Genomic DNA, 27,733 nt, shown 5'->3' with positions numbered 1-27,733 from the left:
TTCCTTCCTTTCTATCAAAATAAAACATTAATTACCAAATTCAGTAGTGATGGAACCCACCCTTCCCGCAAAATTTGGTTATCTTAAATTACTACTCTTTCAATAATATATAATTTAAATTTAAATTAAAAAAAATCGGCTTAATTTCTTTTGAACTTTAGAAAAATGTTCCGTTTATACTTATTGTCAATCAATAAAAAATATAATTACGTATATAAATTGTATAGGTACATAAGAATACATACATATAGTAGAGAGAGGATAGGAATCGCTGAAAAGTCGCAGCGGGGAACAACTTCTCTTCCTCTCTCTTTGTGTGAAAATAGAGAGAGAAGCAAGTCTTCAATCTCTTTAGAGAGAGAAGATTAGAACATTTCTCTGTTTGTTTCACAGGCAGAAATACACAGAGAGACAGAAATGGATCAGATTATGAACAAGGTCGGATCGTACTGGTTCAGTAATAAAGCCAACAAGGAACTCAATTCCGTCGGCGATGATTTCAATGTACGTCTATATCTCTCTTCTTCATCTCACAATTCATATTGTTCTTTTTTTTTTTTTTTTTTTTGAATATGACAATCTGATCATAAAGCGTATTTCTTTTTCCTTTTATTTTGAGACCCAGAGCCAAATTAGGGTTTATTGAATTTGGGAATTTTTGAAGACCTAATTTGAGGAATAAAATTAGTTATGGTATTTGAAATTACCTTTGGTAATGGATTTTATGTAATTTATTTAGAATGATTACTTAAAGTGAATTAAGGATTAGTCGTTCTTATCCCATCCTAATAAGTCTTCTTTCAATACCTTTCTATCTTAGTTTATGCAGAAGAAGATTCAATTAATATATTGCATTTACCTTATAAGGGTGATTTTCATATGTGATAATTCTAACCCCTTAGCCTTCTAAATTGGGTTGAGTTATATTATTATATATAATTTAATATCCATTAATCTTTTAATAAAAAAACCAAAAAACCTGCGTAAGCAATGTCAGATGAAATTGCCATTATTCTTTTCAAGATGGTTTATGGATGTGAAATCAGGATACAAGGTTAACATTTTTCCAAAAAGTATAGATATAATGCTCATCATTAAGACATTAACCAACACATGATGTTGAATACTGCTAGAAATCAGATAATTGTGTATATGTATAGGTTGCTTTTATCAAGCTAGAGAAAAAAGAAGAAGCTCCATGGTTTGATGCGTTGATTAACTTGAATGAAGCTTAGCTTGGAAAAGACGACCACTTTGTTCTCTTTATGGGAATCATATTGAATAATATATTGAGTAGAATTTTAATACATCTTGATACATTTATTTGATTATGTTGAGGAGTGGCAAAAACTTGGGGGGAAAATATTTTTATTGAGAGGGACAACCATCAATTTTTAAGACTTGGATTTCCAATGAAACAAGTCCTGCTTTCTATATATCATGTGACAATCTCCCTGCTACTTTTATATAACTTTGTCCCACTTCTTCTTTGAAAAAAAAATATAGCCTTTCTTTTTCTGTCTTCTATTTGAAGCAGTTCTTTTAATATTTTCTCTTCAAAAATCGTATTGGACTCCTGAATAGGATGAGAAGCATCCCATTTCTTTTTAAGATAAGCAGTCATGGAGATTCAGTTACCAAGAGGTTCTCTGTGGTCTGGTCTGTTACTTGAGAGGGACAGAATCATGGGATAGTGGGATGAGATTCAAAGAGAGCTGCTATGCTAAGTAACCGATACACGAATACAATGCAACACGGAAATGCCATCAAATCAAAACCTAAAAAGAAACAGCGTGGAGACACACACATACGCAAACGCACATATATAAATTTTAATTATATGCATATATTGAATAATAATATTATAAATCTTTATTTAATTTTTAATTTCTGTACTAACAATTACATAATTTAGAATATGAAGACATGTGAATATCATAAAAGATTATTATATTATATACGCAACTCATTACAACTTAACACTTTCCTAATTTGTCATTACAATTTTTATTTATTTATATTACTATTTGAAAATGTCATTTGCATCCTTAACTTGTGGTGACCATGTGTATAGTGTTAATTTTCATAACCCAAAAATGAAAAAGAAAAAGAAAATATGCCTGGACATTTGGTGTATTCATCTTATTTTCAAGATTATCATATGTGACTCATCTTAGATGTGAATGTGTTATATCTGGGGTGTGTTAGTCAAGTGTCGGGAATGTGTCCGCTAAGTGTTCAAACTAATTAACTTAACAAAAAAAAAAGAAACAAAGAAAAAAAAAAGTGTTCAAACTAATTAATTTTTTTTTTTTTCTTTTAAATTACGGACATGTCCATGAAGTGTGAGATACTAATCCAAGATTGTACATGAAGTGTTGGTGTCCAACACATTTCCAATACGGACCAGACTCCTTCGTGGGATTGTTCTTGCTTTTAAGATGTTAAGTAACAAGAAGAATGAGAATTTGTTTGTTTAGAAGAAAAAAAAAAAAAAAAAGGAAAATAGATTGGTAACATGACTTAAAATGCGCTACTATCCATGCGCAAATAGAGAGGGGAAATGCTACAACAGGATTCCTACATTGGTAGGGTTCCCATGTTCTATATACTGTTTGAAAAATCCTTTCTTAATGGATTTGTTACAGAAAATGAAGCCATTAGTCAAATGATAAAAAAATGTCAAAGATTGTCACTTCAAGAAAATCATAGAAAGTATGCAACGATATTGCATCACTTGAAGCATTCTTGAAAATTGTATCAATTTAATTGAAGTTGAAATCACGTGTAATAAAAAACTATGGAATCATTTCACGTCTTCGGCAGTTCTCATGAACCCCTTATTTATTCAGTTCTCATATTTAATGTGTCAATGCATGTGAACATGTGGCAGCTCATTGATATTTTGCTATGCCTGCACTGCTTTGTTTTGCATGAGTTATGCAACATGTTACTACTGACCCTTTTCTTTCAATGAATAGTCCTTGTCAAACAGTATTGAAGGAGGAAGCAAGTGGTTGGTTAACAAAATCAAAGGTTAGTTTTTTTTTTGGATAATCTGTCACACCCTTCCCTTTCTCTGACTTTGGATGTTAAACTGATATATCATATGCTCGTATGTATTATTATTTTTAAATCATCACTTGTTACTCACTGTCTTGGTAATTGGTGATCGTAAGCTTTTTGGTCCTCTTATAGTTTGCTAGAAATTGACCAATGTTTATTGGCAGCATATTATAGCAAAGCTTGTAAATGCAGCTATTTATTTCCTCAAATTGTAACCATTATGACTCCCTTCAACTCAAACTAAACTTTTAATCTGTCTGGGGTTTAAAGAGTTCGCTTAGCCTTGTACTGATGACTTTCAAGAGATATAAAACATGACCACAAAAAGAAAAAAAAAAAAAAAAGAAAAAGAAAAAAATTCCATATGAAAAATTATTATCAGACTGCTGATGGAAGCATGAGTATGATTCCTAGTTAAATCCTCTAATTGGACAATAAATAAATTATTTTTTTATTTTTTATTTTTTTTGATAAGAAATAAATAAAAATAATAACAAAATGCAGATATTTTTTAGTTGAAAGCATGTTTAGTTCATTATCCTTTTCTGAAAGTTTTACCTTGCATTAACAAAATGCAGATATCCCCAAACAATTTTTTTAGGTGTTACAAAGGTAGTAGATAATTCTTGAACTCTCATCAATTGAATGTGTCTGTTTACAGGGAAAATGCAGAAGGCATTGCCAGAGTTATTAAAGGAGTACGACATGGCAGTAGGTATCTTCCCCCGTGATGCTACCAACTATGAATTTAATGCAGAGACCGGAAAGCTTACGGTTTTCATACCCTCAATTTGTGAAGTGGGGTACAAGGACTCATCAGTCTTGCGTTTTTCCACCACTGTAACTGGCTATCTGGAGAAAGGAAAGCTAGCTGATATAGAGGGAATCAAAACGAAGGTGATGATTTGGGTGAAAGTGACCTCCATATCATCTGAAGGATCAAAGCTTCAATTTGCTGCTGGGTTGAAGAAAAGTAGAAGTAGGGAGGCTTATGAGGTTCTTAGAGATGGATTTACGGTTGATAAGTTCTGAATGGTCGAAATGGCTTGCTTGATTATATTGTTATAAGCAGTAGCTAACTGACTTTTAAGATCTTCTGGACCCTTTGTGCTTCCTGTAGTTATGATTCTTGTATTTTAAAAATTGGTGTTCCATATGGTATTCTCAAGTTGCCTGGATTATTTGTATTTTATATTAACATTGTCTTAATTCCGGGTTCTATGTTTTCAGTTTTCAGACAGATAATCACCGAGCCAGACCAGGAGGTCCAGGGCATACGGAATGATAAATGAGAGGTAATTTTGCAGAAAACTGTATGTAGCAGCTTATCAGCTTGTGTCAACCAATTCCCGGAACTTTAAGGCTTCTGTTGGATAGACGAGAGAGAAAAGAAAAGAAAAGAAAAGAAAGGATAGGATTGTATATTTTCGTGTATTTTCCTTCCAATTTCATCCATCCAAACAAAGCCTAAATGATAAATATAGAAAATCAAGGAAGTATGAAAGATTCAAACTAGATTGAACATGTTGAACTGAAAACACACAACATTATACAAATTTTGCTTCTCACTTGTATGCATGCGTCCATTTTTCAGTAATGTGTATTTTTCAACAAAACTCCATATAGCTCCTTGAAGTTTCTTTGTGTTCGGGGATGATTCTCTCTCTATATCATCTCACTAACGTATTCATGCATATCTTCTTGTTAACTGATTTACTTCAAGATTCAATTTTTTTTTTGGTTGAAAAGTTGAAATGGATGTTAGAATTGGTGGTAAATGCAGCAAGGGACAAGAAGTCCAGTTGTACTGCTCTAGAATTTAAATTTCAGTATAAGGAACTCAAAATCATCAATGACACAGATTTCGAAGTAACCAAAGTGCATAAACATGTACAAAATATGGAGACCGGTCACGCCCGATCTACCACCACAATTTGCATAGTATATTCCAAGAATTTCTGCCTGAACTAACCAGCACCACTAGAATAAACAGTGGCCAGGTCTAGGAAAATTATGCTACCGTGTGATTCAGTTACAGTAACAATGGCAGAAACAATTTTTGGAAGTTGGTCAACCAGGTTGAGATGCCTGCGGATTCGATGAAGACCTCCGTATCCTTGTTTTACTCAAACGGCCTATTTTTGGCATTGAGTTCTTGAAAGAAGGTTTTGGCTGCCTCATAGGTAGACCAGCAGATTGCGGCAGCAGGTGCATGAAAGAGCATCCTGGGGATCCAGCCCCTCATGAGCCCACCATATCCATCTTTTTGGACAATGCTTCGAACAACATCGCCGATTGAACTACTAGAAAATCGATCACATCCACATACTCCCTGTGTAATTGAAGATATAATAAGAATTAATAATGGCAGTGTTAAATTAAATATATATAGTAAGTAATATCTACAACAAAATCCCAAATCCAAGCCACTATTTTGCAAAACTAATCATATGGGTAGATTGTTCTTTTTTAAGGAAATCTTTTGCAAAACATCTAAACGTACATATTAACTATAACGGCGCCAAACTAATGAGGTTGGCTTCAACATTTTGGTCTAAATTAGAGATCCACCATTGAATCATAGGCCACATCACCTCAAAACAATGAAGACATGCTTCGAATTATTTTAGCTTCAGTGATCGATCTAACACAAACAAGATGGTAAAGTTATGTTGGCTATAGGAGCAGAATATTATAATCTAAGTACAAACTATAAAATAACTTCATTCAAAACAAATACCTGACACTGCAACTGAGTTTTCACAACATCAAGTGGAGTCGTCACAGCTGCAGCCAATGCCCCAGCAACAGCACCAGCAGTGGCATGGACAACTAGCGTCTCATCCTCACTCGCGCTCTCTGGTGACACTTCCATCAACCCCCTCTTCGCCGCCTCATACGTCGCGAAATGAACCGCCGTGAACGGTGCGTTCATCACCACCGTCGTCCGATACGACTTATAGAAAGCTCCAATTCCCTCCTCCACCAACACCCTCCTCACACAATCACCCAAACCCTTGTAAGGACTACTCTTCAATTGCAGTCTCTGCTTCACCATATCCATCGGCGTAATCACGGCGTCGCTCACCACCGTGGCGCACACACCAGAAACCGCGTGCGCGGCCGAGTTATTCCGATTCTCCGTGCTGAGGAACTTCTTGGAATATTCGTATACTGAGAAGTAGACGGCGTGGGCAGGTCCAGCGCCGAGACCCATGGCGGCGATGCCGCGATAAAGGACGGCGGGGCCTTCGAGCTTGAGAATGGAGCCGAGGGATTGGCGGAGGGTGAGGGATGAAGATGGGCAGGAAGAAGGCCCAATTGCCTGCATGCGGGTTTTGAGGGTGTCAACTGGGAACATGGCCATGTGTTCGACGGAGCCGGCGATGGAGCCGGCGATCATGAACTGCCAGAATTCAAGGCCGTCGTGGGATGGCGACTGGGATACGGAGATTTCGGGGTGGAAGTCTCGGAAATCGGCGTCGGAGGTGGTGGTTGCCATTGTGGTGGAAGAATAGGAATATGGAATAATGGGTTGGGGTTTAAAAAGGGGAGTGGATAATTGGGGTTTGGAGATCGCTTTCGGAGTGAAAGGAATTGGGTTGTCGCCATATACAAGAATTATTATATGTAAAATCTACAGAGAGAAAGGGACATACAATTTACGTATATACCAGAGACAGAGAGGGAGGGAGGGAGAGTCAAGTAGAGGATTCACTGTGTGGATCTTTTCATTTCTCTTTTTGGATCAGGACAGTTCAACATTTGTTTAAAAAATTAATTTGGTTCTATTTCACAACTGTTTTGAGTGTTTTGTTAGTGTGATACACTTTTTCTTTTTCTTTTTCTTTTTCTTGAATGTGCCTTTTTATATTTTTAATTGAGTGGACTAATTTTACTTATTTATCAAAGTAAATTAATTAAGGCAGAAAAAATTTGAATTTTTTTTTTCTTTTTTATCTAACTTTGTATTTAAGATCATTTGTGGGGAACAAATTTATTCATTAAAAAAACCGTAAGATAATGTCATGGAACCAACGTGTAGTCATTTTAATTTTTTTTTATTTTTTTCGGTTTTGTTAGAAAGGAATAAAATTTTATGAAAGCGAGAAAAGAAGTGATTCACCTCAGAAAATAAATAATATTTTTTCCCCTCTCCATTTAATTGGATAGAAGAGAAATGAGGAGGTAATATTTGATCTTGTTTGTTAAGATATTAAATTTATATAGAGTAATAGTCATTAAGGGCAGTGTTGTAATTTAAATAAAGAAAAAAAAAATCAAAAGATATAGAAATTGTTTAGACCACAAATAAAAAATCTCAAAATATTCAACAATCTTAAAATGCATATTTCAAAGTCAAGACCAAATTCAGCACAAAAGCAATGTAAAAGAGCCCACCATTTTTACAAGTAGGCTCATTTCTGATCGGAAATGAAACTTTCTAGATCAAATTTGATCGTCATAATTGTTCTAAACTCTCAGCAATTGAATCGATTTATAAGATTATTTGCAATTCGTTCTACATCACAAAATTTTAAATTTTAAAGAGAATAAAAATGAGAAACACTTCCTTCACTAAAATCATGTCAAAAGAGGGGAGATCTCACATTCATAGAGAGAGGGAGAGGGGAATGAGGCCAAATAACGACGCGTGGTTAGGAGGTAGTGTGTTATCCACAAGCCATAGTGGTAGACTGAGAGTGCATGTCCTTGTACACAATATAAATAAATAAATAAATAAAAATAAAACTCACAACACATCAATTTTATCACTAGCATTATCATTAACATCATATCATGACTTTGGCTTTCAAAATGTAATAGCAGAGGATATAGAATAAAGCCTGAGAATATCTTAGTAGTAGAGTGCATTGTTGTCAAACATCATGTGGTCATTAATTAAGTAGCCGTGTTGTCCACAAGCCACCTTCAAAACCTATCTTCAACTATCAAAATCACAATATTATTATTATTAATAAGTGAAGTACTAATTGAACAATTTATGTTGTAGTATTGCCGTCCCAATTTGGAAAGAAAGAAACATCCGCTTGCAAATCCTAATATATACTATATTGCGTTGCTAACATCCTACAAACACAAAAATCACATTAACTAATGATCTTTATAGCTACTGACTGAATGGTCAGACCATAGTGCAAACAAGTAATTAATTATCTAGTCACAACTTGTTCCATAATGAAAAAAAAAAAAAAAAAAAAAACCACACACACACACACACACAAGCTTGCAAGTAAAAATACTGACAAGGTAACCTTTATTGTTTTCAAAGCAGCCCATTCGATCAGCCAAACTACAGAAATAGTGGTTCTTTACAAAAATACTCCAGAACCAGCTCAGAGTCTTAGGTTTTTCCGACTAATTAAGGAACTTGAGATGAGTCGATTGATGGAATGAATTTTTGGGTTTTTCTTAAACTAAATTAGTGTGTCTGGAGTAGTTAGAAGATTCTTGAAGAATATATATGTTGGGACAAAGTTATATAACATGTTCATACTATTTTATTTGTATTTTCCCCTCTCAAATGATGCTCAAAAACAGGATATAAAGAGTGGAAGCAACTATTTATATATAGATATTTGGGTTTTCTCAAGTACTTTTACCATTTCATCACTAGACTATAACAACATTAATAATTGCTAGTTGTAAATTGTAGTAATTGGGTGTACCTGCCCTTTCTTGCATATTGAAGCTAGCTTCAATCATCATGTGAACGAGAACCATCCAATATGAAGATGCAAAGACCACAAACTCCTTGGAAGATCGTCTTCTATCAAAGTTGGGAGTTCATAGTATTCACTAGCTCCTACCATACCTGCTAGTCAATTAGTCCTTTTTTTGACTATATATATACTTACATCAGTAGTTGTAGACTGATATCATCAAAAGTTATAACACTAGTAATTGAATTGGTAAACTAAGGTTCTGATTAGTAATCACTTCTGCTTTTGTGTGTGTGTGTGTTTGTTTTTAGCTATTAACAGTGTACTGTAACAAAGTAAAATACAGAAACATGTTTGGTAGCATTTACTGTAAAAGCGGTTGTCACAGCATTATAACACTAGCACGACAATAGGACACTGCCTTTTAATTCAATAAAAAAGCAAGAGGACATAATGTTGTCATGAACGTATGGTGTCCACGATCCATCTTTCAGCATCTATCTTCAAAGCCAATGTAGTCCGATGGTCGCGTGGTATCCACAAGCCACCTTGCAGAGATTCCTCCAATCTTCAAAAGCCTGTAATCTCATTTTCACAAAGACAAAGGCTGGCACCATTGGCGCAATTGATTGACAATAAAATGTCATTGTGTCCATATATGAAATGAGGGCCCATTGTTTTTGCAACCCTTGAAATTAAGTCAAATTCTAACACGGACTGTTGTTGATGCAGATATTTCTGAGAAATGGCCATGCCTTCTCTGCTCATTCCAAATTCTCTCCTGTTTCTTTCATTATCATTCATCTCGTACACACCAGAAGTTCAGGCCTCTATTACCAACATCGTGCACGCAACTCCATTAACTATACACTCCTATATACTAACAATTCAACTCATTTTTTCTTTATAAACCATATATAGTTATATATAATATATATACTAGCCACAGCCCTGTTTCACATTGAAATATCTCAGTAATACCAAGTACATGATGCGCTGGGAGGCATTGATATTCTTTGGTCTTGCATTTCATGCCCTGCTACTAAAAACATTGACAAAGTACCCGTGTTTGCCAAATATGAAAAATTATATATATATATACATGGGGTAATTACACTTACCTCCCTCGAGGTTAGGTCTAATTACAGACAGTACCCCTAATGTTTTAAATATTACACTGACCTCCTTCCAAATGTGGCCGGCGTTAAGTTGAGTAAAAATCCATATGAAAGTACTAATATACCCTTTATTGTTATATTGATATAAAATATTAACAAATTATTTTGCCAAATGACAGTCTTACCCTTTGATCTTCTTTGCCTCAACCTATCTTTTTCCTCCTCTTGTGGAGCACCGGGTCTCTTTTCTCTCTTTTACCCCCCTCTAAACTTTCAGGCAAAGAACCTGCCGTCCAAATCGCTGCCCCTCTCCTAACCATCCTCGGCTTCCTCTTCTTCCCCTTCATCTGGTCTATCCTGGAGGCCCTCCTCACTGCCGAGATCGCCAACGCCTGCCCCAGCAACGGTGATTTCGTCCTCTGGGTCCACCGTGCCTTCACACCCTTTGTCGACTCACTCGTGGCCATCTAGAAATTCTTCTCCGGCGTGCCTCTCAACCTTCCTCGTCCTTTACATCGACTACCTCGAGAAATATTCCCTGTCTTTAGATACCCAAATTGTGAGTTTCAATTCTTCTCGGTTTAACCTCAGTTCCTGTGTGCTTTAGTTCTGGCGGTTTCCTTCATCCGACGGGTGAGTTTGAGAACGGTGACCAAACCGTAAAAGCTTTTGTACCCAACTGCCAGCAGAGAGAAAGAAATTTTAACCCCAAGTCATTTGCGATCGCTTTATGCAATACATTTCTTGATTCCTTTACACGTTGATTGCAACAATTAAACAGAGTTTCATTTTGAATAGAGTTCCAAATACGATGAGAAAGATGTTTTTTTTAGTATATTTGAATTTTTTATTTGTTATGGTATTTTATATGGGTCTTTGTTTAAAGCTTTTGTGTTAATTCTTTAACAATTTCATGATTAGAATCATTGTTGCAATCAATTGGAAGTGAATGAGTATTAGCAGTCTTGGTGGGTACTGAGTACATTTAAATAAAAGCCATTTTAGTGTATTTGATTTTATAATTTGTTATTTGGGTTCTTGTTTGAAGCTTTTGTGTCAATTCTTTTAACGATTTCACAATTAGAATCATTATCGCAATCAATTGGAATTGATACCATCTTTGCACATATATATGGTTCGTGGTGGGTATAAATCCTTCAATGAGTTAACCAAATTCTACTTGTACTTACTTCCGATTCAATGATTTAACAAACACCAGTGTGTTTTTTTGCAGGAATTTTGAAAATAGGTGGTTTTGGATATATACATGGGTTTGTCGGTAATATAATCTTCACTTATTCAATGTTGTCATCGTCTCCACACTTGCATCATCGACGATTATGTGGATCCATGGATTCTGGCAACATGGGCCTTCCATGGATTCCGGCGCGATTCCGTTGATTGAGATTGTTTTCCCATTGACATAAAAATAAAAAGTGATTGTTTTTCCAATGATTGAGGATATATGAGTAATTGTCAATTTAAAAATAAGGGTTAAAATGTCTTTACAAATATAGTAAGAGCAAATGTGGTATTAAAGGTTTAAAAATAGCTGATACAGGCAGTGACTTTCATCGGAGGGGGCGAAGTGTTATGACGGAGCAAACCTCGAGGGAGGACGGTGTAATTTTTTAAACGTAAGGGGTATCGCCTGTAATTACCCCTAACACCAGGGGAGGTAAGTGTTATTACCCCATATATATATATATATATATATATATATATATATATATATATAGGGTAAAGTGCAAAAAACCCCCCTGAATTATGGGGGTTTTGCAACTAACCCTCCAGAACTACAAAAAACTTCCCTGAACTTTCAATTTGTTGCAATTTGCCCACTCAGGCCACCGGAAAAGAAAAAAGACATATTTAACCTTGTTAAAACTACGTAGTTTCAATAAGTTTAAACTTAAGAGTATGATGTGGAGGATGACGTGGATAGTGTAATCTCATGGACCAATAATAATTTGTTAACTAATGTGGTCATCTCCTTTTGGCATCAAACAATTAAAAAAACCAAAAACTAAATAAAGCAAAAAAAAAGAAAAAAGAAAAGAATAAACAACAATTCCAGAGAGAACCGAGTGAGGGTTATAGGAAAGACGAACCAGACAATCAATCAATGAATAAGAAAAGCCTTTACTTAGTTCGAGATGGGTTCCAGAGATGCTGGGATCGGAAGTGATTAATTCAATAGTGCTTCAAACAGTCGATTGCAGCAGTGAGAGGATTCAACTCGAGAGATGACGTGAACTGACCCTTAAAGAAGACGACTTGCATGCTCTCATCCCATCACAAATTCAATGTATAATTTTCAACCAATTGAAAAGTAAATTAGGTATCATTGATGCAAATATTGCAGAAATCAGTTTAGATATTGAGAGCAATTGAGAGGTATATAGTTGATTTGGAAAATTATTTAGGATTTTTCTGAAATTGGGTTAGGGTTCTAAGGATTTGATGGTGCTGTTGTGGCGGCGGCGACAGCCGTGGAGGCTCAGCGGCGAGCTCGGCATTTGGAATGGGCGGGTGGTGCAGTGGCGGTGTAGAGAAGAATCCGATGAGAAACTGGGTTTCTGAGTCTCTGCTTCAATGTGTCTGCCATTGATTTTGTTAAATTATTATCATTATTATTATTATTATTAGTCTCGCTCAAGAGTTGTGGTGTGGTGTATTTTTATTTTTTATACCAAATTGGGGTTTCAAATACTCAGTTTTATTCAAACATGTTTTCTGAATTTGTTGATCCATCTTTATATTAATGTGACCCACTACCTCTTTCTTTTTCTAAGATGATGTTCATCTAAAGCGATGATATTATTCCATGTTTGCAAAGTTCGTGATTTGTGACCCACCACCTTTTTTTTTTCTTTTTCTAAGATGATGTTCATCCAAAGTGATGATGCTATTTCATGTTTGCAGAGTTCATGATTTGGGGAAATTTGGTTAAGGCCATGTTTGACTTTGTTGTTGAATGGGATATTGGGGTCTTAACCCTTGAAAATTAAGGGTACTCTTGTCCTTTCATGCTTCTAAGGGTAGTATCGTCTTTTAAAAAAATTCACCTAAAGGCCGGATGGGGTGATCTGCAACTTTTTTGTATAGTTCAGGAAGTTAGTTTCATTTTTGATAGTTCAGGGGGTTAGTTGCAAGTTTCCCCATAGTTCAGGAGGGTTTTTTTACACTTTATCCTATATATATAATATTGATTTTCATCATTTTGTGAAGGCAATCCTTTTGGGCTAACCACTCTAAATTGAAAATACACTTGTTGATTAAGGTTTCACTGGTTTTAACATTATATTATATTAATGTTTTTGTTTAAGATTAATTTCAAGAGTAACATTGAACGATTATAATTTAGTGTTTTTTTTTTTAACTTGGCAATGAAGGGCTTAGGAAGTGACTCTATCGACTGGACTAACTAGCTAGCTCACCCCAACTATTATAATTTAGTTTGATGTATTCTCTCAGTTCACAAAATCTTTATAATGTGATTGTGTGAAATAAGCCACAATAAATTTCTATTACTGGATATCTCAAAAAATAATAGGGAGTAATAAATAAACATCAGATGTCTATTATAAAAGTACCTCTACATATCTAGGCTTGATCACGGTTTGGATCAGATCAGTTTGGGGATAAAGTTCAAGCCGAACCGTTCCCCACAGATTGGTAAAAATTGAAATCGAACCGATCCGTGGAAGCCTTCAAACCGAACCAAACCGATCCGTTACTTCACAGATCGGACCGGATTGGTTTCCATGGATTGAGCATAAAACAAACTTAAATCTTATCATTTAACTTACTACGATAATATATCTCCAAAACAATATTATATCTGAACCCAAAGTAAAAACTAAATATACCGAAGAAAGGAATTCAGATCAGGAAAAATCAAAACAAGTCAGATCTAGAAAAATCAAAACAAGGAACTAAATATACCAAAGAAAGGAAATCAGATCTGGAAAAATCAAAACAAGGAATAACAAGAGTCACCAAGATGATAAAGATTTAGAACACCCAACAGTGCTTGTTAACAGAAAATCTATATCAAACGAACAAAACAAAATTAATTAACCAAGGAACATGTGTAATGTCTGTGTCAATATATATATATATATATATATATATATATATATATATATATGTGCATATATGTATATATTTGTGTATGTGGTGTAATTTAAAACAAAAAGAAAAAGGGAAAAGAAAAAGGAAATTGGGTGGGACCCATATGCACTTAAAATGGTCATGAGACCACTTTTTGTTCTAATTTTTTTAATTTTTCCCGTAAGCTTCTCTCTCATTCCAGAAGCTCTCTGTTTTTTTTTTTTTTTTTTTTTTTTTTTTTCTTTTTATGGTTTCAATCTTCAAGGCTTGATTGCTCCCTCATCTCTTAGTATTTTAAAGTGCCGTTTGAGGCAAAACGAAGCCCACGACGAACTCTACGCATCCATACCATCAATTTCATTTTTTGTACACCCTTTGGATTTCAAAATTCAAGACCTACTTTTAAGGATTTTGTGCAAATTTGAGGTAGGGGCTCTTAATCCACAAGTTTCTTGCTCCTATATGAATTACATCTTCTAATTTGATGCTAGACATGTTTACTTATGCTAGTTGTAGTTTAAAGAAATTATAGCATGTGTATGTGGTTATGTGAGAACTTGTTTTAAATGTTTTGTGTGAAAATTCTTACTTATGTGATGATTTATATATGTTCGTTGTACTAGATGCATCGTTGTACAAGAGCATGTTAGAATCCCTTGAGAAATTCTTGCGAAATTATGTCTTGCTTACTTAAATAGAGTTGAATGTGAAATGATGATTAAATTCATGGTATTGATGCACTCATGCACTTACATTGGGCATGAAACGGGAAGAATGAGTTTGAAATGAAAAATGAGATTTTGGGAAAAATGATTTGATGAAATGGTTTTGAAAAAAATCCGGTCGCCGCGGGGGTACCAAAGGGCTGGAGGGTTAATATAGCCTAGAGGGGACTAAGGAGTTGCCCTAGCGTGGTTGAGCTAGCTGGGCCCCATAATGACGCCGCAGGGGTGCCAAGGGTCAGGGACACTAGCCAAACTTCTTCTCGTGTCGCTGCGGGGTCGCCAAAGGGCGGATTATATTAACAGTTTGAAAGTGATGTTTGAGAACAGAAAATGGGGAGTGACATTGGCATGCATTTGCATTTCATGGCATCGTGTGGGTTGTACTTGAGTTTAGTTGGAATGTTGTATTATTTCCCGACATTGTATGATCCTCATTTCCTATTGGCCTATTCTTTGTATGGATTCACGAGGACATAAGAAAAGTGTCTTAAGCGTCACCTACTGAGCATATTTGCTCACCGTACTATTTATATTATTTTTTTCAGATCTTGGAAATGAACTGGTGGACGACAATCCACCTCAAGCTTAAAAGTTGTTAGAAGGTTGTTTGCTATTTTGTATTTTGACCGTTCTATGTATATTCGTAGTTGTGGAAATGTAACTAAGTTAGTATTCATGGCCTTGTAACTTAAGAACGAACTTATCTTTTGTTTGATGTAAATGAAACTAATGGAATTATGGTATATGTTTCCATGCAACTGTATCATGTAACGTTGTAAGACAAGGACTTTAAATATTAATCTTGTATTTCGGGACTGTAATTATGATAATTTAGATTAATTGGTGTGTGGATGTTCCACCATGAGAGGAACTATGTTAAGGTATAATGAACGGATGAATGGGATGCTGGATGATATTATGTGTTTTGTGTATTGGGACATGTTGTTGAAGGCCCATTTTTAGGGGAGGTTATGCCGAATTTTTTTTTTTAAATTTTAGCATCAGCTAGGGTCGTTACAAATTTGGTATCAGAGCAATGGTTCGAATACCATTAGGACGACGGGTAGAGGCTTACCTAGGGTTATCTGGGAAGTCATTTGTATTGTTATTTCCTTGTTTGGAAAAGTGTTATGCTATTTGAAAAAGCATGCTTAACTGCTTACTTGCTTACGTGCTTATGTGCTTATATGCTTATATTAATGTGTTCATTGCATAGTATTACATGCTAAATGTTTATACAGTATCTTTTTGCGTTGGGTTGTTCACGGTTGGACCTTAGTGTTATCGTTATTAAATTGTTTCCTTTCTTTTATAGAACGATGTCACGGCGTGAGGAAATCAGGAAAGTTGGCCCTAGACCGACTAGGGGTGATGTTGGCGAGAGCTCCAGCTCCAATCCGGAGGAGCTAAATGATGAGGACACACTTCTTAGGGACTTGATTCCCCCGAGAGTTGTCCCCACAAGGAGGGATAATGTTGAAGCACCCGTAAAAGTGGGTGAAGGTTCTGTGGTACTGGAGTTTAATCGTTTGTTGCAAAATGTCGTGAGGGCAACGATTGCTGCTCAGTCATAGTCAGCACTACAACCTACAGTTCAAGTTGAGGAGACGCCAGCTCAGAAGCGTCTCAAGATTATTAAGGGGTTTTCTCACCTGATGCCGGTTATGTTTGAGGGCGGTGCGGGTCCAATGATAGCAGATGACTACATGGAGCAAGTTGAAACTCAATTGACTTCTATGGATGTGACGGAGGATCATTTGAAGATCATCCTAGCTACTTATAAGTTTGTTAAGGATGCCAAATTATGGTGGAAGTCGGTTACGAGCCGGTACAAGGTAGAAGAGATGAGTTGGGACAAGTTTAAGGAATTGTTTTATGAAAAGTACTTTCTGCTTTCCAAAAGATGGGAGTTACAAGACCAGTTTCATAACCTTATCCAAGGGAGCATGTCAGTGGCAGAATATGAAAACAAGTTCACTTTACTTTCTCGCTTTGCTCCAGAAATGGTGAAAGATGAAGTTAACAAGACTCGGAAGTTTGTTTCTGGTCTTAATGATCGGATGAGGCCGTTGATCACAGCACAATTCATTAAGGTTTACTCTGAAGCAGTGGAAAGGGCTTTGATGCTGGAAGCTGATAATAAAAAGAAGGATGTAAGAAGAGAGCAATTGAAGCAAAAGAGGGGTGCAGGGCCATCTTCAGAATGATCTTTTTGGAAAAGGAACATGGGCGGTCCATCTCAGTTTCAGGGACAGCAGTCTGCACGATCTGCTCCTCCCACTCCGTTGCCAGCTGGGTCTGATAGGAGTGCAGTTGTTTGCTTTCAATGTCAGCAGCCTGGGCATTACAAGTCCAGTTGTCCCATGAGATTGACTTTAGTTTCTTCAGCTCCGAAGGCTTGTTATGGGTGTGGCCAGCAGGGCCATTTGATTCGGGACTGTCCGAGTCAGGGAGCAGGCACCACTAGTGGCAGAGGGACACGACAGAGGCCGTCACAGTCGGCTACGGTTCAATCAGGTTTCAGACCACCGCCGCCGCCACCACCACAGCCTGCCTTGTCTTCTCAGGGTTCACGACCAGCTAGGAGGGATACTCCTACTGTGTCGGCATAACAGTCTGGTGTTCAGATTAGTAGTTCACAGGCACAGACACCGCAGGGGCGTGTCTTTGCCCTTGCACCAACTGATGCATCTCCTGGATCTTCAGTTCTCCGAGGTATATTTCCAGTGTTTGGTTCTTGGGCCCATGTTTTGTTTGATTCTGGTGTATCTCATTCTTTCATTTCATCATCATTTGCACTTGCATCGAGGTTAAAGGTTAGTTTTATGGATCGGGCATTGTGTGTTGATACGCCAGTTGGAGTTTCAGTGTCTTTGAGCCGAGTCGTGAGGGACTATTCCATTGTAATAGTCAGGCGGACTTTTGTGTTTGACCTTATCCTCCTGGAGATGACTAGCTTTGATGTCATTCTCGGGATGGATTGGTTAGTTTCCTTTCATGCCACGATCGACTGTTACAGAGGAAGGGTTACAGTTTGTACTCCCAAGGGAGACTGTTTCTTTTTTGTGGGAGATTGGAGTGATTCCCACATTTCATCGTTTTATGGGATTCATAAACAGAGTCGTGGTGATTACTTTTTGGCTAGCCTTATAGCCGAAGAGGATGATGTTGTGGAAGAATATTATCCTGCAGTTGTTCGTGATTTTCTGAATGTGTTTCCGGAGGATTTGACAGAGTTGCCTCCACACCGAGAAGTGGAGTTTACTATTGACTTGATGCCCGGTACCGCGCCGATTTCTATGGCACCGTATCATATGGCACCAGTTGAATTGGAGGAATTAAAAAGACAGCTTGATGATTTGAGGATGAAAGGATTCATCCGACCGAGTGTGTCACCATGAGGCGCACCGGTCTTGTTTGCTAAGAAGAAAGATAGTTCTTTGAGGTTGTGCATCGATTATCGGAAGTTGAATCGCGCCACCATCAAGAACAAGTATCCTTTGCCAATGATAGATGATTTATTTGATCAGTTGAGGGGAGCCAGTTGTTTTTCCAAGATTGACTTGAGGTCTGGCTATTATCAGTTGTGGGTTAGGGATGAGGATATCCCGAAGACAGCATTCCGTACACGGTATGGACACTATGAGTTCCTTGTTATGCCTTTTGGCTTGATTAATGCTCCAGCGGCATTCATGGACTTTATGAACCGCGTCTTTCACGATTACTTGGACCAGTTTGTGGTAGTTTTCGTGGATGACATTCTTGTGTATTCACGATCTCGGGAGGAGCACGAGATCCATTTAAGTATTGTTTTACAGATTTTGCGGGAGCACCGGTTGTATGCCAAATATGAGAAATGTGAGTTTTGGCTATAAAAGGTGAATTTTTTGGGACATGTTGTTTCAGAAGGCGGAGTGTCAGTTGATCCATCAGAGATTGAAACTGTTTTGAATTGGGAGTAACCCAAGAATGTGTTTGAGATCCGTAGTTTTCTTGGTCTAGCGGTTTACTACCGGAGATTTGTGAAAGTTTCTCCCGTTTAGCAAAGTCTATAACCCGTTTAACCCGGAAAGGGATTAAGTTTGCATGGAATGAAGCCTGTGAGTCATCTTTCCAGGAATTGAAGACAAGATTGACTACAGCTCCAGTGTTGGTGATACCTGAGCGTGGCTTGGGTTATGTGATCTATTATGATGCTTTACGTGATGGTTTAGGGTGTGTGTTGATACAGGATGGTAGAGTAGTGGCTTATGGGTCTCGATAATTGAAGACTCATGAGTACAACTACCCTACTCATGATCTGGAGTTGGCGGCAGTTGTATTTGCTTTGAAGTGTTGGAGACACTACTTATATGGTGAAAAATTCGAGGTGTACTCGAATCATAAAAGTCTCAAGTACCTTTTCTCCCAAAAGGACTTGAACAATAGACAGAGAAGATGGGTTGAATTCTTGGAAGATTATAATTTTGACTTGCAGTATCATCCGGGTAAGGCAAATGTGGTAGCAGATGCCTTAAGCCGAAAATCTCGTGGAACTTTGGCCTATCTGGCTATTTGGAAGTGGAAGATGCTTAAGGATTTGGCAGAGATAGGATTGTATTATTTTGATAACGATGTTGATAGTGAGCCAGCATTTTTGTTTAGTCTTGTGGCTCAGCCTACTCTTGTTGTACGAGTGATTGAGTCACAGAGACAGGACCCGGATTTAGATGCCATTCACGCTTTGGTCTCCAGTAGTGAGACAGTGAAAAATTGGGCCTTATATGCAGATAGGGGTCTACGGTTCAGGGGTTTGTTGGTGGTTCTTACGGTTTGTCGTGAGGACGTCTTACTGGAGTTTCACACTTCCCGCTTTGCAGTTCATCCAGGTGGTACCAAGATGTATCACAATTTGAGACGTCAGTATTGGTGGAACGGGATGAAGAAAGATGTTGCACAGTTTGTGGCTAAATGCCTTACCTGTCAGCAGGTGAAGGCCGAGCATCAGAGACCAGCCGGTTTGTTGCAACCATTACCTGTAGCGCAATGGAAATGGGAGCATATTGCTATGGATTTTGTGACAGGTCTTCCAAGGTCATGAAGGGGCAATGAGTCCGTATGGGTCATCATTGACAGATTGACCAAAACGGCTCACTTTTTGCCTATTAAGGCAACAGATGATGCAGAGAAGCTTGGTGTTTTTTATGTGAAGGAGATTGTAAGGTTGCATGGAGTTCCAGTAACCATTGTTTCAGATAGGGATGCTAAGTTCACTTCGAGGTTCTGGAAAGGACTTCAAGCAGCGTTTGGCTCAGCGTTGCACCTGAGTACGGCATTCCATCCACAGACTGACGGTCAGTCGGAGCGTACTATCCAGATTTTGGAAGATATGCTTCGGGCATATGTGCTTGACTTGGGTGGTAGTTGGGAGGATCATCTTCCACTTATTGAATTTGCCTACAACAACAGTTATCAGGCGAGCATTCATATGGCTCCATTTGAGGCGTTGTATGGTAGACCTTGTAGGTCTCCTATTTGTTGGACTGAGGTAGGCGAGACAGCCGCCTTAGGACCTGACATTGTGCTCGAGACTACTAAGAAGATTAAGTTGATAAGACAGAGGTTATTTACAGCTCAGAGCCGACAGAAGAGTTATGCGGATAAGCGGAGACGGTCGTTATCCTTTGAGGTGGGAGACCACGTTTTTCTTCGGGTTTCTCCACGGAAGGGATTGATGAGATTCGGGAAAAGTGGCAAGTTGTCGCCACGATTCATTGGACCATTTGAGATTTTGGACTGTGTAGGAGAGGTTGCCTACAGACTTGCTTTGCTACCACAGTTGGATAGGGTCCACAATGTTTTCCATGTATCGATGTTACGGAAGTACGAGCCAGATCCATCTCACATTTTGAGTTAGGTTGATGTAGACATTGATGAGGATGTTTCCTACGAGGAAGGACCAGTTCAGATTCTTGACACACAACAAAAAGTGTTGAGGAACAAGACGATACCAATGGTGAAAGTCCTTTGGAGACACCACGGAGTCGAGGAGGCTACTTGGGAGCTCGAACAGGAGGTTCGCTCCAAGTATCCAGAGTTGTTTTTTTCCCCAGGTATGGCTTGATTTCGGAGACGAAATCTTTTGAAAGTTGGGGAGAATGTAATGTCTGTGTCTATATATATATATATATATATATGTGTGTGTGTGTGTGTGTGCATATGTGTATATATTTGTGTGTGTGGTGTAATTTAAAACAAAAAGAAAAAGGGAAAAGAAAAAAGAAATTGGGTGGGACCTACATGCACTTAAAATGGTCATGAGACCACTTTTTATTCTAATTTTTTTTATTTTTCTCGTAAGCTTCTCTCTCATTCCAGTCCAAAGCAACTCTGCCTGCTCAATGTCCATTTCTGTGTTTTTGAATTCTCATAAAAAGTGTCACTTTTGAAGAACCGTGACTCTCATAAATTGAATTGACATGATTCCTGAAACATGACACTATTTTTGAGACAGAGGTAGTATATAATTCAATTGTCCCCACTATCTCTGTATGCAAAATATGTCCTTATAAAACAAAATTGATCTAATAGTATAGTTTTAACTTTAGGTTAAAAATGGGTAATTTTTATGATATCATAGACTTGGACATACTTGTGAATATTATTAAACTTGATCAAGGAGCTGATTATTGGTGTATTGGAATTATCCCACTAAAAGATCTAGATTATTCTCTTTGATTTCTTATTGTTGACGGACCATTTACTTTCGAACCAAAGTGTAAATGCTGTATATGAAGCCTTTTTTTTTTCATCTCCATGAATGTTGCTTTCTGCTATGTTGGATGCTTTTTGTTGTTTAGTGTTTGCAGCATTAGTTTACTAGGGCATGAGTGAGTGAGTGAGTGAGAAAATATAAAAAGAAGTAAAGGCTGTGGAAGAGCAATGTTGTAGATGGGGAGGTGGAAGGGTTGGCTCTGCATCAACTTCAAAAGCTCACCTCTCTTTCCAACAAAAGGCATACTAGTGAAGGTTACTTCATGCCTCATAAACAAGGCCAAAGGTATGATTTAAGTCCACACACACACACACACCACACACAAAATTTCAGAGTAAACAATATGATATGAATTCAATTTATTGCATTCGAACACGAATTTGGTACCATAAGAAGAAAATGGTCAAATGTAGTGCATGAATTAATAATGTATTTTGAAGTGCGTTTCTTCTAAATTGTGGTGGTAATGATGGCAGAGAATAGGCAGGGGCTGGTGAGTCTTTACAAGGACATGGAAGCTTGTGCAGGATATGCAGATATACAAGTGATGTGGGAGATGATTCATTCTTCATGTCCTCCTAATGCCCACAAGAAGAGAAGCAGTAAGAGGCCTTCTCAATGGAGGAGATTCTGTTTTAGGCCAACCTAAACTTTTTTTGTTCCTTTTCAAATTATCTGAATTTAGATGGGTTTGATACACCTTTTTTTTGTTTTTTGTTTTTTTTATTTTTTTATTTTTTTGTCATTCTTCTGGCTTCAATTAGTAATGTCTCACTTCCCTTCTATATTCCTCCTCTATAATGAAGTAAATATAAGCAGCTGAGTGTATAAACTATTATATACAGAAGATTTCTCTGATTCATTAAGGTAATACTCTCTTTATGCAGTCTTCATCGAAAACTAAGTCCCAATTTCCCTACTTCAAGGTGTAAGGATACTTTGCAATCGATGATATTTATGCTGCATTTAGAAGAACCAAATTGGCACCTTAGAACTAGAGATGGAGAAAATTCAATTTAAAATTTGAACTTAAAATTTGTCCAATTTCAAGAGGATTTAACTTCTTTATCATAAATCCTAAATGTACAAGTAATGTCAAGTTGATTCCTAAAATAAAAACCTAGATATGGTTGATGATTGTTGCAAGTTCAAAAGTGTCGTCCCTAGGTAATCGTGAGAGAGAATAGCTTCCAGCTATAATCCATGAAAGCAATATTGTTAAAAGCCATGTCTAATGTAAGAATTATTTTGTTTTCAGCAGAACAAACTTCCATATTTCTGGGTATAAGCCCATTTTTATTATCGTCACAATAGTACATGCATTCTCTAAATAACAATGACCACTGATCCTAGGTTTATTCTCATAATAATAATACACACATTTGCTACATAACACCACCTCTTATCTTATGCCACAAAGAACACAGGCCGGTAAAGAAATAAAACAAACAGTGAAAAGCTTCAAAATGTTCCATCTCCCTCATGTAGGAGCATCTGATCAAAGTGCCACACTCCTGTAGATGCAACCACCAATTAGTCATAGCGCCAATAGCTAAAATAAATTTAATATGCATCTATATATATATATATATATATATATATATGTATGTATGTATGTACATATATATATATGAGGGGAAAGATTTGACTTTAAATTTGATTCATACCATGTCCTTTTCCAACGCGTCTCAATTGCGTGACATAGTCTGCGATTTTCTTAATGGCATCTACCTAGCAAAGGGTAAAAATAGCAACAGTTTAAAGCCAAAAATACACATTCAATTCATGTGTTTTCCATGTGTTGTCTGTTAACCCTAGGCCCTTGTCACTTTTTGAAGAACATATTTTACTTTTTTCAAACGATAAAAACAATAAATAAATAAATGTGTGCTTTTCATTGAATGTGTATTTTTGGAACTAAAATGTTTCAGAATGTGACAAGATCAAGCCAAGAAGCACATATTTTAAGTGGAATTTGTATCACAAAGCCTCTTCAAATGCTCTTTTCTAGTGCAAACCAAAATGACTTGGGAAAGATGTTCTTAGTTTACCTGCTCAGTTAAGAATTCAGTCTCGATAAAATCTGCCATTTGAGGATCATTATTCTGACAGGCCACCTATTGTCCATCAAACCGAACATGTCAAACCACAAATTAATACATTTGATAGGGGATGCAAATTCATCAAACTATAGTTGATTGAATAAATGTTTGGATCATCACACTAGTGAATATTTCTCCATTTCAGAGAATGAAATCAAAATAAAGAAATCAGGTATAGAGGGAAAAGATGTTTTACTTTGTGCAAGCACAGAAGCTTTTCATTTGTTAACTTCTCCAACGACAATGCTAGTTCCATTGCTACATCGAGAGATCATAAACAATCAGATCGAGCTAGTTATGCAATCGTTAGTGGAAATCACTGTTAAAAAGTTAAAACCAAAGCACAAACATGCCGCTTGGTAGTAATTGAATTTGAGATTTAACCAAGACATAATGTGATACAAGATTACTAGAGATCGGATTTTGGATTAATTAAAACACACTAAAGAAAAAAGATGAGCACAAACCATATGTAACACTCGGGCATCTATCTACCTCTGGTATGTAACCTTACAGAATTTAGAAGATAATGAATAAACTTACCATACAATGCATCACCCTTCTCAACATGATCAAATTCTGAAGGGGGCATCAGTATTGAGTGTAGCTTCACTCTTCCTCCTCGTTTGTTCTTTTAAATAGTCATCCGAAAAAAAGAAAAAAGAGAAAAAGAAAAGATATGATGTTTAAGTCAAAGACAAGTAATTATATAAAAATAAATGTTGTGAGGTAAAAAAGAGAAAAGGGGAACATATGATATTTGGGAAATACCTGGTATTCCATAAATTTCTCAGCATGTTCTCTTTCTTCTTCACTTGACTCTTTGAAAAATCTGAATGCAAAGAGATTAGATTATAAATCAACTCATAGAAATTACTTTAAAAATAAATAAATAAAGGATGGTTTGGGGTTGTTTTGTGATTACTTGGCAAGGCCCTTGAGAGCAACATTGTCTCTGTCAAAGTAGGCATACAAGGAGTGATACACATACGACACATTGTACTCCACACTGCAATTCAACAAAGAAACACAGTTTTAGAGAAAATCAAGACTACTCATGTTCATAAAAAAGAACCTGAATACCTACGGGCATACATACTGTTTTCTCAAAGAATCCGAACACTTAAATACATACCATATTGCAGTAGAAAACAAATAGTGAAATGTATAGAATTGGAGGCTTGGAGTGTGACATAAATGAAACTCTCAAAATCAAATAATTCTAATGTTTTTCACATTTTTTCCGAATGTTTATTTTTAAGAAATTCTATCAAAAGAAGTTTTCCAAATTATTTTTAAAACAAATGGTTCATTCATAAAAAATAAAAATAAAAACTGAAAAAGAAGAAGCAATTGGCTCATTCACAATCCAATTTTGTAAGACAACTGTGAAAAATGAAACGAGAGCTTCTCCACGGTCCTATTTTGTGATATTTATCTATTGTTTTCAAAATTAAAGTTAAATTAGTAATTTATGTAACTTCATGTATGTGGCTCACTGCCATGATAAAAGTTTTAAATGCTCCTTAGTCTTGCTTTCTCCTATTGGCTTTGGGTCTTTACTCCCAAATTCCAAGTAGCAATGCTGATGGGACCCATCACCCCATCTTCTGTTCGGCATTGGGAGTTCGACTACCTCATCACTCAGTCAATAAGGAAATAGGGCTCACGTGATAGTTTATACTTACCATCATGTTTGACTCATTGTTGGAGGTTAAGTTCAAGAAACCTGAATCTTTTACATCTTTTACATCGCTTATGCAATAATTCACATTATACATCATTATCATTATTTTATGGCGGTACAATTTGCCATGAAGCTATTACACTGTGATATAATGTGTTGAACTAGCTATACAAGACCAAGACCGAGGCATAAGATGAAGGCATAGGATCAGGGAATCCTGATTCCAGTTCAAGACTAGTTCCTTAAATAATCAAATCAAAACTGAGTTTGTCAAACTTGAGTAACAGATGACTTACTCTTTTGATTTGTGAACACGTCTAATATGTTTCTTTTTATAAGTTAAAAATATATATTTTAATTTACTAATAAAAATGTATTAAAATCTGAAAAATTAAAAAATTTATTAAAACAATATGTTTTATGACTCCATTAGTACTTAGTAGCACAACCTGATTTACAAACTAGTAACTCTATTCATTAGCGATCCTAGGCTGAGTTCCAAAAACAAGAGAACTATAGTTGAATATCTTCTTTAAGGGTGAAGTGCTAAAAAAAAAACCCTGTTATATAAGGAATGTGCAAATATTCCTGGTGTTAAATAATCCCTGTATTCTTAAAATTGAATAAATATGGACATTTTTTCAATTTAAAAACTAAAATAACTAAAATGTCCTTTTAAGACAAAAAAAAATAATAATAATAAAATTTAAAAATATAAAAAATAAAATTAATTATTAAGGATATTTTGGAACTTTTATAAAAAAATCGTCAAAATTGACCTTTTGTATATATTTTAAAGAATTTATACGTGTTTTTTACATATTTTTTATATAGAAAGGTTTTTATTGCACTTTACGCATCAGATCCCAAGGTAGCTGCTTAAACTTTTCATAAGACATAAAATTAGTTAAAAATTACAATGAACAATTGAAAAATAACTATTAAACTAATTTGTTACAATGAATTACCAAATTTATTTATTTTAATTAGTTCATTTGATGCAACAAATAAAAAAAATGAGATCCTCCACTTACCACTTATTTGTATTGTGCATGAATAATCAATCATAAATTTTTAGTTAGGTAATTCACTGTAACAAATCGTGCAAGTCTACACAAATTTGTGTAAGTCTACACAAATTTGAAGCGTGAAAAAGAACTCACTTGATCTGCTCGTTGACTCCTGCTTCACACTCATCTGCATAGTTTTGACGAGCAAGCGAATGTTGGGGAGAGATTGGCACCATAAAGGCCTCTCTCTTCACCTCTTCAAATGGCTGGAACACCACCCCGGTCAGCGGCGAATTCACATAATTTTCCAGTGAAGCCGAAACCACCAACCCGTTACCTCGTCTTTTTGGCACAATCGCCAGACCAAAGGAAGAAGATGATGATAATGAGTTCATGCTTGGACATGGGAAAACAGAGGATGTTGAGCTCAACAAGTGGCCAGGACTAGCCCCTCCTTGCATTGTAGGAAGAGAAACAGCTGACAATGCTTTCACAAACATTGTTATATATTTATTTATTTATTTATTTATATATGAGATAGAAGGTTTAGAAAAATGGAGATTGAATTGAGCAAAATGATGAAGAAAATGGTAATGAAGGTTTGAGCCTGTCAGGTCTGTGAGGACTAGTAGTTGGAATTAGAGCTATAGATATAGAGGTGGCCCAAGAGTCTGGGTGGCACACGATTCATTATGAACCGTTGGATGATCGCAACGTTGACGGTCCAGATTGATCTGCGTGTACTGGCGTGTGGCGACCTCGTGTCTATCCGAATCTGGTGGAGATATCCGAGCGCACGTCACCATCAAAAAGGTATCCCGTGACTAGGCTCTCTGTTCACACTAGAGATTTACATATATACTCCCCATTTATCAATGGACAGCTCTAAATGTTCAAGGGTATTTTAGTAACTAGATACAATTTATGGTCTTCACATTAGGACAAACACACTTTTGTATAATTCAATTTTGAATGCTAAATTAGAACCAAATTAGCTATAAAGATTTTCTAAAATTGATACTAGATCAAATATTGATTGATTCCTTAAACTCAATCAATAGCAGTAGTACAATATCACCGTGCCAGGTTGAAAGGCAAGAAAGCATTACTAAGTTACAATCTAAGTACTCACTTTTTTATTTTTTAAATAATATTTATATGTATTAATATATATTTTTAATATTATCAATTTAATATTTATATCTATCCGAATCTGGTGGAGATATCCGAGCGCACGTCACCATCAAAAAGGTATCCCGTGACTAGGCTCTCTGTTCACACTAGAGATTTACATATATACTCCCCATTTATCAATGGACAGCTCTAAATGTTCAAGGGTATTTTAGTAACTAGATACAATTTATGGTCTTCACATTAGGACAAACACACTTTTGTATAATTCAATTTTGAATGCTAAATTAGAACCAAATTAGCTATAAAGATTTTCTAAAATTGATACTAGATCAAATAT

The 27,733-nt window shown here is 36.4% G+C and overlaps 4 protein-coding genes across 4 annotated transcripts; 2 read left to right on the top strand and 2 right to left on the bottom strand.

The window, feature by feature from the left end:
- Nucleotides 1-241: 241 nt before the first annotated feature.
- On the top strand, nucleotides 242-4,275 carry LOC132313351 (uncharacterized protein At5g01610). The gene is made up of 3 exons (XM_059812079.1): nucleotides 242-504; nucleotides 2,982-3,036; nucleotides 3,728-4,275. The coding sequence occupies exons 1-3, from the start codon at nucleotides 418-420 to the stop codon at nucleotides 4,096-4,098; spliced, it is 513 nt and encodes a 170-aa protein (XP_059668062.1). The 5' UTR covers nucleotides 242-417; the 3' UTR covers nucleotides 4,099-4,275.
- A 623-nt stretch (nucleotides 4,276-4,898) lies between these two features.
- Nucleotides 4,899-6,706, bottom strand: LOC132313350 (uncharacterized). Its single transcript, XM_059812078.1, has 2 exons — nucleotides 5,807-6,706; nucleotides 4,899-5,398 (listed from the first exon to the last, which is right to left on the bottom strand). Exons 1-2 carry the CDS (start codon nucleotides 6,566-6,568, stop codon nucleotides 5,189-5,191), a joined length of 972 nt encoding a protein of 323 aa, XP_059668061.1. The 5' UTR covers nucleotides 6,569-6,706; the 3' UTR covers nucleotides 4,899-5,188.
- A 10,228-nt stretch (nucleotides 6,707-16,934) lies between these two features.
- LOC132314725 (uncharacterized) lies at nucleotides 16,935-18,671 on the top strand. The gene is made up of 3 exons (XM_059813548.1): nucleotides 16,935-17,216; nucleotides 17,337-17,424; nucleotides 18,616-18,671. The coding sequence occupies exons 1-3, from the start codon at nucleotides 16,935-16,937 to the stop codon at nucleotides 18,669-18,671; spliced, it is 426 nt and encodes a 141-aa protein (XP_059669531.1).
- A 4,035-nt stretch (nucleotides 18,672-22,706) lies between these two features.
- On the bottom strand, nucleotides 22,707-26,879 carry LOC132313349 (ferritin-4, chloroplastic-like). The gene is made up of 8 exons (XM_059812077.1): nucleotides 26,416-26,879; nucleotides 24,491-24,574; nucleotides 24,337-24,397; nucleotides 24,109-24,196; nucleotides 23,762-23,823; nucleotides 23,515-23,580; nucleotides 23,131-23,194; nucleotides 22,707-22,977 (listed from the first exon to the last, which is right to left on the bottom strand). The coding sequence occupies exons 1-8, from the start codon at nucleotides 26,760-26,762 to the stop codon at nucleotides 22,925-22,927; spliced, it is 825 nt and encodes a 274-aa protein (XP_059668060.1). The 5' UTR covers nucleotides 26,763-26,879; the 3' UTR covers nucleotides 22,707-22,924.
- Nucleotides 26,880-27,733: the final 854 nt, after the last annotated feature.

This window comes from Cornus florida, unplaced genomic scaffold (genome assembly GCF_030987335.1).
Source record: "Cornus florida cultivar Cherokee Brave unplaced genomic scaffold, ASM3098733v1 CherokeeBrave_3.0.0_Hap2_Chr06, whole genome shotgun sequence".
Lineage (NCBI taxonomy): Eukaryota > Viridiplantae > Streptophyta > Magnoliopsida > Cornales > Cornaceae > Cornus > Cornus florida.
This window is presented reverse-complemented; position numbering and strand designations above follow the sequence as displayed.